The sequence below is a fragment of the Panthera tigris genome, chromosome E1 (genome assembly GCF_018350195.1).
Source record: "Panthera tigris isolate Pti1 chromosome E1, P.tigris_Pti1_mat1.1, whole genome shotgun sequence".
Taxonomy (NCBI): domain Eukaryota; kingdom Metazoa; phylum Chordata; class Mammalia; order Carnivora; family Felidae; genus Panthera; species Panthera tigris.
In genome coordinates, this window is record NC_056673.1 from 22,792,311 (window position 1) to 22,805,131 (window position 12,821).

Genomic DNA, 12,821 nt, shown 5'->3' on the forward strand with positions numbered 1-12,821 from the left:
TGAAGCTATCCTTTCCCTTTGCTCTCTGGACATAACAGTACTGTTAGGTGAACCTTTACATATTTGGCTGTGTGTCTCTTGATACCCTTTGGGTCCTGTCTCTTAAGATCAGATTTCCTGATTCTTGGTTGAAGCTGTGTTGTATCTGATATATTGAACATAAACATGGGAGTATTGGAATTGCTTTTCAGTTTCTTTAATGGTTTTGAATAAAATTGACAAGCAGTGTGGTGGGGAGAGTACATTCAGATCTTATCTGGCTAAGATAATGTTCATATAACACTCAAAGATAATAAGAATGAAATCTAAGAAAATAAGGGCTGTAAATGGGCTTTATTTCCTTTGGAAATAATACCACCAGTGAGTGCCTTTTATCAATGTCTTTTATTGAATTTAGCATATTGGATAAAACCACTGTTTCTCTTCCAGTGTGTGGTTTCTTCCTTGCCAAGTGCCAACCAGGTCCGTAAAGAATTCGCTCTTTTAAGCTTGGATTGTACGCCTGGCCAGAGGGGAGGAGAATGGTTGAGGGGAAGAAGGGATAATAAGCCCATCAGAAAGTCAAACCAGATCAAAGCAGCAGGACAAATGAGACATTGTACATCCATCCCATCCTTATTAAGAGTTTTTTTTCCTTTCTGCTCAAGTTGTAACTTTCTTTTTATTCAGGAGTTAGCTCCAAAGTAATTTTGAACGGATCAATCTTTTCTGATTCCAAATATTAGTTAATTCTTTAAGGCATTGGTTTTCAACCTTGTCTATACATTAGAATCACTAGGAGAGCCTTTCAAAATTCTGATGCCCGGGCTCCACCCCAGCACAATTAAATCACTACCTTGGGGGGGGGTGAAACTTGGGCATAGTGTTTTTTTAAATGCCTCCCCACTATACACACACAGGTGGTTGACTGAATTGTGTATCTAAGGTTGAAAGCCATAGTTGATAGAACCCAATTGAAGTACTCTTGAAAAGTTTATATCTTATTCCATAAACCTCCTGTAATCAGCCTGCCTTTGCAAACTTATTTTCTGTGGCTGTTTTTTTGTTTTGTTTTGTTTTTTTATATACACATATCTACCCTGTGCTCAGTCTAATTGGACTACTCATTCTTTTTGTTCCTACTATTATTCATGCTCTTTCAGCCTTTGTTCATGCTATTTGGGAAATAACCTCCCCATTTTTACTTTTTATAATCCCACATTACCACCTCTTTGAAGCTTTTCATTATCCTTCAGCCAAAAGGAGGCTCTTCCCTTCAGTACTTACCTTTTTTGCTTTAGTATATTCTGTATGGTTTTGCATTCATGTTCTATTTCTCCTGCCAGTTTGCAACGTCTGGGTTTTATTCATCTATGTATTCCCCTCACTGTCTGGCATCTTTACATTCCCCATAGTGCCTTGTATCCGGTTGACATTATAGGAGTGTTTGTTTGAATAAAAGGTGGTTTTCAGATGTCATGCTACAGATGTGTGCTATTCCAGAACCAGGGAGAAAGCAGGTGTGTAATATCTTTTCTCTTTACTTTAGACTTTCCCAGTTATTTGAATTCTTAGTTGTGATGACCTTTTTATTTATTTACACATGTTGATTTTTGGCTTGTATTCAACCATTAAGTAATTTTCAGGAACCACGTTCTAGAAATGGCTCTTTGAGGTTTGGAGTGCTCTGTAACTTAGTGCAGAGGATGCTTAGTAATGCTAGTTCTGAAGCACCTGCCTTTTCTGTCACGGTAGAAACAGAATTTTGTCATATGTCTCCATGTTTTTCAATGTAGAGTATTTTTTAGATTTTGGCAACACTGTTTCATGTATTTTTTCACTGCGAAGATAAATACTCTTTCTCAAATCCTGAAAACCAGTACAGTTTTGTTTTTTAACATAACCACACACAAAGATTTCCAAGTTTCTACCACTAAATGACAGATAATAAAGGAAACAGTGTTTTGTAGAGTAGACAAGGCATTTGGTGATTCAGAGAAGAACTTCAAATGTACAATGAGAACTAGGGAAGAGGCAAATGTGGAACTGTAGCCAAAAAAGGTGGTGCTTGCTTTTTAAACAGCGCTGGTGTGTGTGTGTGTGCGTGTGCGTGTGTGTGCGTGCGTGTGCGTGTGTGTTTCTTCATGCCAGCTATTTTCAGCTTCTGTTCTTCTTTAATGCTTTTGTCGTGGAAGACTGACTTCAGGGTGAATTATATCAGAGCCCTGAGGGGAGAAAAGGCCAGATTAAGACCATGTGGAATTATTTTCCTGTCACCTAGCTAATTAAGTCCATCTAATTCTCCAATAGTTAGCATCCTTTTAAATGATCTCCAAATAAATCACAGCATTTCTCCTTAGTAGTGTCAACTGTGAAAGAGATTTGAAGCACTGCATGCCTTCCTACTTCCTCCCCAGATAGGATATCTTCCTCTCCCAGCTGTTTTCTTTCTTAGGAAAGTTCTAAACTCTAAAAATCACTCTTGTTCCACCTGTAATTTTTGAAGCTTGAAATTGCTCAATACTGGTTTGGTTCCCACTTTCTCAGTGGAACAGCAGGTTTTGTAGATCAAAGCACATTTTAGTTTTTCTTTGCTTTTCTTTTTTTTTCTCCCTTAAATTTCCTTTTAAGGAAAAAATAAAACACATTCAAAACATTACTCCTTGGAGATAGAGCTTCTTGGAATATGTAAATTCTTTAAGTCCTGTTTCGGTTTGTGCCTATGTACCCCAGTGGGAAGATTGGATCTGAAACATCCCTGAGATGTCCCAGCTCCATCTTCTTTCCAAGTTTTCTCAGAACTCCCACACACCGTCAATGCCACTACTCGGTTCCCCTAGGACATATTTTCTTTGCAATCTAGAATTTCTTTAGGCTTTGGGAGTCAAGTTGAATAGCATGTATTCCTAGCAACTTGGTAGAGCTATTTACAGATTCTAAATGGGCATCTAGTACTTAGCTAAATGAACTCTACCTCTCTCTCCTCTCTCTCCTTCTCTCTTTCAGCTTGGCAGTGACCTTGGCGGGGGCATTGGAGGAAGTCCGGCAGTAAGTGCCATCCGTTTTTTTCACCATGGGATGCGCTGCCCCCTGTTTGATGCCTTTCCTATGCACACATTCTCAGGCCAGCCACCGCTGCTATCTAGCATTGTACACCAGAACCTCTGTAGAAGCATATGAAGAGTAGAAAGTGGCATAGGGTTACTTGGAATCTTCGGAGGTGTACACCACATGTGGTGTAGGGACATCTTTAGGGATTGGCGCTCTGGTGTCTACAGAGGTCTTTGTCTTCCTGACATTAAAGAGCTAAAGGAAATGGAACCTGCCATCTTGACTAGAGAATGTTCTTACTCTTTAGCGTCATCTAGAAAGAACTTGAGAGAGTCAGCTGGACTCAGAGGGAGACTCTCCTCGTAAGTGACTGAGTTTGGGGGTATGAATATCCATCTCCCCCCAGGAGAGTTTCCTACCAGATATTTATGCCTAAATGGGAAAGTAAGACTTGTCTGCACCCAAGTGGAACTAGAACTGCTTTCTAAGTTGGATGCTTCTTCTTTCTATAGAAACAGCCTCCCCCTTCGTTAGGGTGCCTGTAGGCCTTTTGCACAGAATCATGGAAGCTAAAATTGGAAACAAACAGAAAAGATCTTGGATCACTCTGTTCCTGATCCTACTGTTTTAGTCTCTCTTGATAGAACTTCTAAAGAGTGTTTGTATATCATCAGTGATGAAAAAATAACTGTGATGATTAAAAGGATAAAGAATATACTAATTCAGCTCCTAAGAATATTATAATTATGATGTATTCTTGTTGTTTTATCAATACTACTAAAATATAGAGCAACAGGTTAAGGGCTATTAATGTGTTCTTCCTGGTCCCCCCTGCCCCTTCCCTTTTTCCCTGCAGGTGGGACAGTCGTTCATCCCATCATCAGTGCCTGCAACCTTCGCTCCTTCACCTACTCCTGCTGTGGTCAGCAGTGGTTTGAATGACCTGTTTGAACTCTCCACAGGGATAGGCATGGCACCTGGTGGATATGTGGCTCCTAAGGCTGTGAGTAAAGCAATACTTTCGTAATGAACAAGACCTGAATAACTTGGCATTTTTTGTTACTTCCACTGATAATAAATCCGAAGTTTGGGCCCTTGTCCTAGAGGATTTAAGAGGAAGATAAAAAGTGGTCTAAAATTTGGCAATAAGAAGCACTGTAGCATCCTCATTAACCATTTTTATAATTAGACTTAAAATTAGAAGTATTAAATATTTGTGTTTTGTTCTTGTGTAGAAATGTTGTCTGGTTTGTCAACGCTGATGTCAGTCTAGTATAAATCCAGTTAACAATGCAACAGCAGGGTCAGGGAGGGTAGAATACACTAGAGGGGTACATATACACTAGAGGGGTAATGTTTTTACTTGTCATCCTTTCCATTCCCTGTTTCAGTTGGTATTACAGATGGATTCTACTACACTGTTGCTCACATGCAGCCTTCCTGGGTTTTAGTGTACCTTTTTAGAGTGCTGATTTGGGTTTCTGTCATTGGTGCTTTTCTAGTCTCAGCCTTGCTTAATGTCATGCTCAGACTGAAATTCAAAAAGGGAAACTCACTGTAAGTGAAGCTTACTTCACCCTTTGGTGAAGTACCATCCAGCTAGGCTCAGTCTCTTGTAATTGCCTTTCTGAGGGACAACCTGCCTGTCTGTTTCCTAAATTCTCTACCTGCTCACCTGACTCGTGGAGGATCCCTGCTACAGAAATATAGACCAGTTGTCCATTCCAGGGGTCATAACTTGATCTACGCAGCAGCTGAAGAGAGAAGCCAAAAATAGGATTTAAAACTGAACCGTAATATTTTGGCACAATACAGTAGCTTTGTTGTGAGGTTTCTGTGTTGGATATTATCCCATAGACTTTTCATTGTTGATTAAAAGATTATCTAACGCATTTTTTTTACTAACATTAAAGTAATACATACAAATGACAAATGTAAATAATGCGGAAATAACAGATGGAAAATTAAGTCTTTCTGCCCCCACTTTCTCATAGATAGCCCCTATTAACTTTTGTGTGTTCTATAAGAACATATACCTATGTCTGTGTCCTTTAACTACTAATGTCAATGGAATATATTGTTTTCCATCTTGTTTTTTCTCTGCTGTATTCTTTTGAATGTCTGTATCCACTGTATTGATGTACCACAACTTACTTAATCATTCCCCTGTTGATGGACATACAGGTTATTCCCTTAGTCCTACCACACTCCTCCCTCTTTCTTTGTCATTATAGCACTGCAGCAAACATCTTTGTGTATGTATAGTGTGGTATATATATAAATATTAAAATAGACATTCTCTGGGGCGCCTGGTTGGCTCAGTCAATTGAGCATCTGACTCTTGATTTCAGCTTAGGTCGTGATCTCACGGTTTGTGGGGGTGAGCCCTGTCCAGCTCTGTTTTGACAGTGGAGCTTGCTTAGGATTCTCTCTCGCCCTCTCTCTCTCTCTCTCTCTGCCCCACCCCACTTGCACTCTCTCCCTCTCTCCCTCTCTCTCAAAAAATAAATAAACATTAAAAAATAAAATAAGTATTCTCAACTTACCTTCTAAAAGGAGACTTCAAATTACATTCCCAGCAGCACAATGCAAAGTGCCAGGTTGCTTATATTCTCCATTAAGGGTTATTGACTTTTAGGATTTTTGACCCTCTGATAGATGAAAAATATCTTATGGTTGTTTTGTTTTATTTTCTTCTTCTCCTTTATTTCTTTAGTGTGGCCGAATATGTTCCCAAGTTTATTCACTACCCACTGATGCTTTGGTATTTAGTCTTTGGTGGTCAGAACAATTCATGAATTTTCTGATTTTTTTTTTTTTTCTTAATTAACTCTTACAGTCCAGGGGTTTCTGGGGCCAGGGGTGGGTTATGGATGAATTATATAGAAAGGATAGACATTCAAATTATTTAAACAACATCTAAGTACTATTTACCAGAAGCTATAGCAAGAGTTAAAAATCTACGTAAGACATGGTCTTTGTCCTTAAGATTACTGATAATAGTTTTGGTGATGATTAAAAGAAAAGTCTTCAAAGATACAGACATACTATTTTCATTAGTAGATTCAGTTTCTTCACTTTTAAGCCTGTTACCAAAAGTGCCAATAAAAAAAACCAAACACAGTATACTCATTGGAGTTTTTCTTTTCCTTGTCTATGGAGTTGGTAGCAGTACTCAAGCAGTAAAATGACCAAGTTGAACAGAAATGGAGAAGTAGCCAGGGTTACTCATATACTGTGTGTGTGTGTGTGTGTGTGTGTGTGTGTGTGTGTGTGTGTGTGTGTGTGTTTGGTTTGGTTCTTTAATTGAGGATGATCTCAAAATTCAGAAAATATGACATTATCCGGAGCCTTTTGGATCTAACTTGATATTTATGGTATAAAAATCACCATAATTTCCTAAAGAAGCAAAATCTTAATTTAATCTTTATATATTCAAAACAAAGAGCATGAAGATAAATCTTGTGTGGTTCCATTGAGCTTTATACTGTCTTTTAGGTCTGGCTGCCTGCAGTAAAAGCTAAAGGGTTGGAGATTTCTGGAACATTTACTCACCGCCAAGGACACATCTATATGGAAATGAACTTCACCAACAAAGCTCTGCAGCATATGACAGATTTTGCAATCCAGTTTAACAAGAATAGGTAAGAAGTCTGAGTCCTTGGCTCAATCACTAAACAGCATTGTGCCTTATGTCCAACAAGAGAATGTTCCATTTAACAATACGTTAGATATGCATGTCAGAAGGGCGCCTGGGTGGCTCAGTTGGTTAAGCAGCTGACTGCCAGCTCAGGTCATGATCTCATGGTTCGTGGGTTCAAGCCCCACATCAGGCTTTGTGCTGACAGCTTGGAGCCTGGAGCCTGCTTTGGATTCTATATCTCGCTCTTTTTGCCCCTTCCCTGCTCGTACTCTGTCTCTGTCTCTGTCTCTGTCTCTCTCTCTCAAAAGTAAATAAACATTAAAAAAAAAACCAACTCTCATGTAGGCAAATGTTGAGTGTAGAGTGAGTGCTGGCTCTTGTGTGTCTGTTCACTTGTCAGCTTCAACTCTGGAAGCCCTGAGGAATTTTCTTGAGAAATTTATTCATATGGAATAAGGAAATCAGAACTTACTGTCTTCTTAAAGGATTCTAGGACTAGAATGTTTTTAATAAACCATTTACCAAAAAAAAAAAAAAAAAAAAAAAAAAATTCTAATTGAAATCCATTTATTCATTCTACAAATAATTGTTAAGCATCTATGTGCCAGACATTCCTAGGTGCTGGTGCTAAAGTAGTGAACAAAACAAATATCTGTCCAAATCCCACATTTTGGTGGGAAAAATGAACATACTTTGATTTATGTAAGATATTTGAAAGATAATAGACCTGTTAGCTGAATATATAGGCTGACAATCTGCTTTGCCTTAATAAGGAAGAGAACATGAAAATGTAAAATATTGATGTCCTGTAGTTCTGAAACATCACTGTTCATTATTAAATATTGTGGTTCAGGAAACTGCCTGCTAGACTTTGATGGCAGATTCATAAATACAAGATATTCAAACTTGTTTCTAACAAAGTAGTAATTGGACCCCATAAAGCAGATTTAATAAAATTTATTGATGGCAGCTTGCATCGGCGACTGTCTTATTTACTTCTAAGCATTTGGAAATAACTTCTATACCCTAGATTTGAAAGTTGGCACATTAGAAATCACTTAAGTGTCTAGAGAGAAAACTTTCTCAGGTTAGTTCTGTTTCCAGCTATTTTCAGGGAGCTGGCCAGGTTAAAAGCCAAGGCTGATGGACAGATCTGTTGTAATAATGGCAGTCTGCATAGCCTATCTTCATACTCATATCTATTTGTGTTTGCTTTTTTTTTAAGTCTGATATTGAGAAAACCTTATATCTTTGTTGATGGTTCTGCTTCTTTTTTTTAAATAAAATTCCGTTAGTCCCTGTTTTCTGTGAAGATAGTCTCTTGATTTCCTACTGTAACATATCTATTCTGCCCCCCACATTGCCTAATGTCAATAGTACTATCTCTCTTTGGATTTACTTTTGTACCTGAAGTATACTTAAAATTCTACTACTTGATTTGTCATCTTTGAAGTCCATTTATGACAGATGAGAGATGAGGCCAAGAGTTTATTTTTCTTTTTTCTACACACTTAACCCTCTCCCCCCCCCCCTTTTTTTTTTTTGTTTTAACCTTTATCCCCATCTTTGTTTTGGCTTGGATTTGTGCTTACTGCCAGTCCTTTTATTTAAGTTGTCCTTTCTTGAAGACATGTCCTTTCTTGAGGTATGTTCCTCAAAGGGGGCTCATGTAAACAGCAGTCCTGTGAATTAGACAGTCTTTTGTGGTTAAAACTATGACCTTTATCCTTGAAAGTCCTTGACTCAAATTCTTTGTTTCACTCCCTTGTCTTTTGTCATTGAATATTCCTGTGGAAAAGTCTATGGCCAGCCTCATTTTTCCCCATGTTAGTGTGTAAGTGATGACATCATTTTGCCTGGCTGCCCAAAATTTTGAGGTCCAATAATTTTATTAGGATATTCCCAATATTAACCAATCTTTGTCAGTTTTTCCTGGAATAAGGTGTGCCTATTCCATGTGTACATCCAAGTCCTTTACTTCAAGAAAATTTTTAGGGTTATATGTTTAAATTTTTATACTGTTCCATTGTTTAGATTTTCCTTTTTGGAGAACTATGTTTTTATTAACTCTTTTTTGTCTATCTTTTATAAATGCTTTTTTCCTAATTTTTTCTTCTGTGTATATATATATGTGTATATATATGTATATATATATATATATATATTTCATGACTTTTTTTTATTCATAACCCGAACGCTATTATCGTACCAAAATTTTCTTTATATCATTAAATTCTTTAATATTATTAAACATCCAATCAGTGGGTTTTTATGGTGGTGTAATGTTCTTGCACAGTTTGCTTTGTCTGAACAGGGTTCCTAATAAGGTCCCCATACATGCCAATTGGTTGATTGTGTCTTGTCTCTCCAGACCTATAGGTTTCTCTTTTCTCTTTTTTTCTTGAATCTATTTGTAGAAGAAATTACATATTTTTATTTGTGGAGTTTTCCACAATCTAGGTTTTGCTGATACATCTGTAAATTGGAGGCAGATATATAGGCTTGATCAGATTTAGACTTGATCTTCTGGCAAGATTGCTACATGGATGGCGGTGATTTTATTCTCTATGTCTCTTACTGTGTTTACCATGGTGTCTCTTGTTCTTTGTAACTCTCCCTAGCACTGTAATTGTATTTTTTTCTGTAATTTTTTATAAGTGATGAAGTCGTCTCCATCTTTTCTTTTGCTTAGCATAATGCTTTGTGATGTATCAGTAGTCTGTCCATTTTATTGCTGAGTGGTATCCATTGAGGAGTGTACCACAATTTGTTTACCTTTTACCAGTTGGTGGAATTTAGGGTTGTTTCCAGTTTTATATTTTATGATTAAGGTTGCTTTGACTATTTCATATACAAGACTTTGGTGGATGTATGTTTTCAGTTTTCCTGGGGAATTACCTAGCAGTGGTATTGCAGGGTCATATGGTAAGTGTGAGAATTTTAGCTATTCTATATCCTTACCAATTTTAGCCATTCTTACGGATTTATAGTAACTTGCATGTAATTTATTTCTCATTTTAATTTTCATTCCCCTGGCCCCATCGATTGAGTGTCTGACTCTTGATCTCAGTTCAGGTCTTGATCTCAGGGTCGTGAGTTCAAGCCCCACGTTGGGCTCTGTGCTGGGCATGAAGCCTACTTTAAAAAAAAAATTTTTTTTTTTTTTTTTGCATTCCCCTAATGACTAATGATATTGAGCAGTTTTTTTCATCAGCGTATTGACCATTCTTATCTTCTTTAGTGAAATATCTGCTCAGATCTTTCTTTTTTAGTTGTTTTATTATCAAGTAGTATAAGTCTTTGTATATTCTAGATACAAGTCCTTTATCAGATATATGTCTTGCATATACTTTTTGTGGCTTTATTTTCTTAACTGTCTTTCAAAAAGCAAAAGTTTTTTATTGCTTATACTTTTTGTGTTTTTAAGAAATCTTTGATCCATGGTTACAAAGGTGGTTTCTTTCTGTGGTTTTTTTTTTTTTCATAGAAATGTTCTAGATTTAGCTTCTACATTAACTTCTGTTATCCATTTTGAGATAATTTTTAATGGTGTAAAAGTAAGAGTCAAAGTAAACTTTGTTTTCCATAATAACCCTTGAAATCAGATACTATAAACTGTCTTTGTTCTTTTTCAAAACTGTTTTGGCTATTCTAGGTCCTTTGCCTGCTGGGATTTTGATTGAGAGTGCAGTAAATATGCAGATCAATTTGGCAGAGAATTGACTTCAAACAGTATTGAGTTCTAATCCATCAGCTTGGTTTATGTATTTACTTAGATCGTCTTTAATGTCTGTCTGCACTGTTTATAATTTCTCATGTATACCTCTTGCACATCTGTTGTCAGATTTAAGTATTTCATGGTTTTGATGTCGTAAATAGCATTCTTTTCATCTTAATATTTGTTTCTTACTGGTATATAGAAGTAGAATTGATTTTTGTATATTGAAGTCATATCTTGCAACTTTGTTACACTTTTTTTTATTCTTTTCTGAGTTTTATTGACTCTCCTTTACCTTCTCCTGCTGTCTGGCCATCTCTTCCCCAGGTGCTTCCTTCACTGTTGTGTCCTCCTTTGGTAGCTGCAGTTGCTTTATTAAGTCTGTTTTCCCCTTAACTTCCTGTATAAATGTTTCATAATTTCCATTGTTTTTACGGCAAATCATTTTCAAGTATGTTTTATTTGTCAATAAGGAAGTTTGTACTGCTGTTTTTCCACTTTTATGTAATAGTGTCTTTGAATGTGTGCTGTGCTTACACCATTTTGATAACTCCTTTTTTAATGAGTTGGAACTTGTAAGACTAGCTTAGCAGGAGACTCCTGTAGATGAGGAAGATAAGCCAGGGTCATTTTTTAGGCTTTGCTGCTCAGAGACTCTCCCTCTTTACTGCCGTGTGGCTACAACTCCTTTACCTCTCAGAACCTGACTTTATTAAAGTATACTTTTTATTTCAATCCTGAGCTCTACAGATTTCCTTATTGGTCTCTACCTCTGTCTTCTAAGGTATCTGTTTCCCCTTTAGAAGGTAGTGCTTTTTTTTTTTTTTTTTTTTTTTTTTTTTAATGTTTATTCATTTTTGAGGAAGAGAGCATGAGCAGGGAAGGGGGAGAGAGAGAGAAAGGGACAGAGGATCTGAAGCAGGCTCTGCCCTGACAGCAGCAAGCCCAGTGGGGGACTCGAACTCACGAACCTGGAGATCATGACCTGAGCCAAAGTAGGAAGCTCAACCAGCTGAGCCACCCAAGTGCCCCTGAAGGTGTTGCTTTTTTGAGCTCTATCACCTCCAGGCCCCACTGGGGATTTTCCACCTTCTTTCTTCATCTCACCTCTGTGTTGTTTCCTGTTTGATCTTTGGCCTACTCACAGCACTTGGCACCAGAATGGGTGGGGGGGGTCTCTTCTGAGAATGGGTATTTCCCATCAGTATGTGAGGCCTGCTACCTACCACTAGTTGCCTCTGAACTCGTTGTGCGTTTGCACTGCACCTTTCTCTCTCTCACTGGTTCTGCTCATCTTGTGTGCTTTGGCCACACTTTAATATAATTGGGAATTTGTAGGTTTTCTCTAGCTTATAATTTTGCAGAAGATGAAGCTGTAGATTAGTAAGGAATTTTTTCCTCCTTTGTTTCTTCTATATCATTTCTAAGAAGAGCATTTAGAAGATAAGGTTGATGGCATGTTTCTATCCTGATACTGCTTTCTTGACAGAGTTTGCTGACCATGAGAGCAAGATCATAAGAGCAGAATGGCTTTTTGATCTACAAATGTTACACCAAAATGAGTGATGTGTATTCTCAGGATCACTTTATTATTACATTTTGATATTCTAAAGCATAGTTTAGGAAAAAGAGAGTGTTTCTTCTGCCATCCTGTGACTCTTGAAAGATGTTAACTATGTAAGCTCTGTATTTATTTTATATAATCTTAAGTGTTCTTTCCCCTAAGAATTATCTAAGAAAAGATATTTAAAAAAAAAAAGAGAAACAGAGACTTATTAAATCTGTCCCTCTAGTTGTGTGAAAACATAAGAAACTAACAAAGTAATTCTGTACTTATGTTTTCTCCTTCCTCAAATCCATTTCATGGGAAACAAGGGTTATATTGTAATCAGTGTTATAGGAAATTAGAATTGAGCACCTTGGTTCCTGCTATTCCTTCCATTTAATTTTTTTTTTTTTTTAATTATGTTTTCAAGGCATCTGGGTGGCTCAGTTGGTTAAGTGTCTGACTCTTGGTTTTGTCTCAGGTCATGACCTCATAATTCATGAGATTGAGCCCCACATCAGGCTCTGTGCTGACAGCATGGAGCCTGCTTGGGATTCTCTCTGCCCCTGCCCTGCTGTCTCTCTCTCTCTCAAAATAAATAAATAAATAAATAAATAAACTTAAAAATTAAAAATATGTTTTCTTGATATGGAGTAAAGAGCCACTGGAACCCAAAGATGTGCCTAAATCCTGCCTCCTGGTTAACCTCTGGGATTTCTTCATTCTCTTTCCTAGCTTTGGTGTCATCCCCAGCACTCCTCTGGCCATCCATACACCACTGATGCCAAACCAGAGCATTGATGTCTCCCTGCCTCTCAACACCTTGGGCCCAGTCATGAAAATGGAGCCTCTGAATAACCTCCAGGTTAGAGTTTTACTTCACT

General features: G+C 37.5%; 1 protein-coding gene across 5 annotated transcripts in view; it reads left to right on the forward strand.

Moving 5' to 3' along the window:
- Positions 1–12,821, forward strand: part of AP2B1 (adaptor related protein complex 2 subunit beta 1) — a 132,637-nt gene that overhangs the window by 84,940 nt on the left and 34,876 nt on the right. For 4 of the 5 annotated variants that reach the window (XM_042966994.1, XM_042966993.1, XM_007096047.3 and 1 more), the window contains exons 15-18: positions 2,986–3,027; positions 3,887–4,033; positions 6,529–6,674; positions 12,673–12,802. In XM_042966994.1, the coding sequence (XP_042822928.1) occupies positions 2,986–3,027; positions 3,887–4,033; positions 6,529–6,674; positions 12,673–12,802 (465 nt within the window). The remainder of the gene's footprint in view (positions 1–2,985; positions 3,028–3,886; positions 4,034–6,528; positions 6,675–12,672; positions 12,803–12,821) is intronic. The other variant, XM_007096049.3, reaches the window with a different exon arrangement.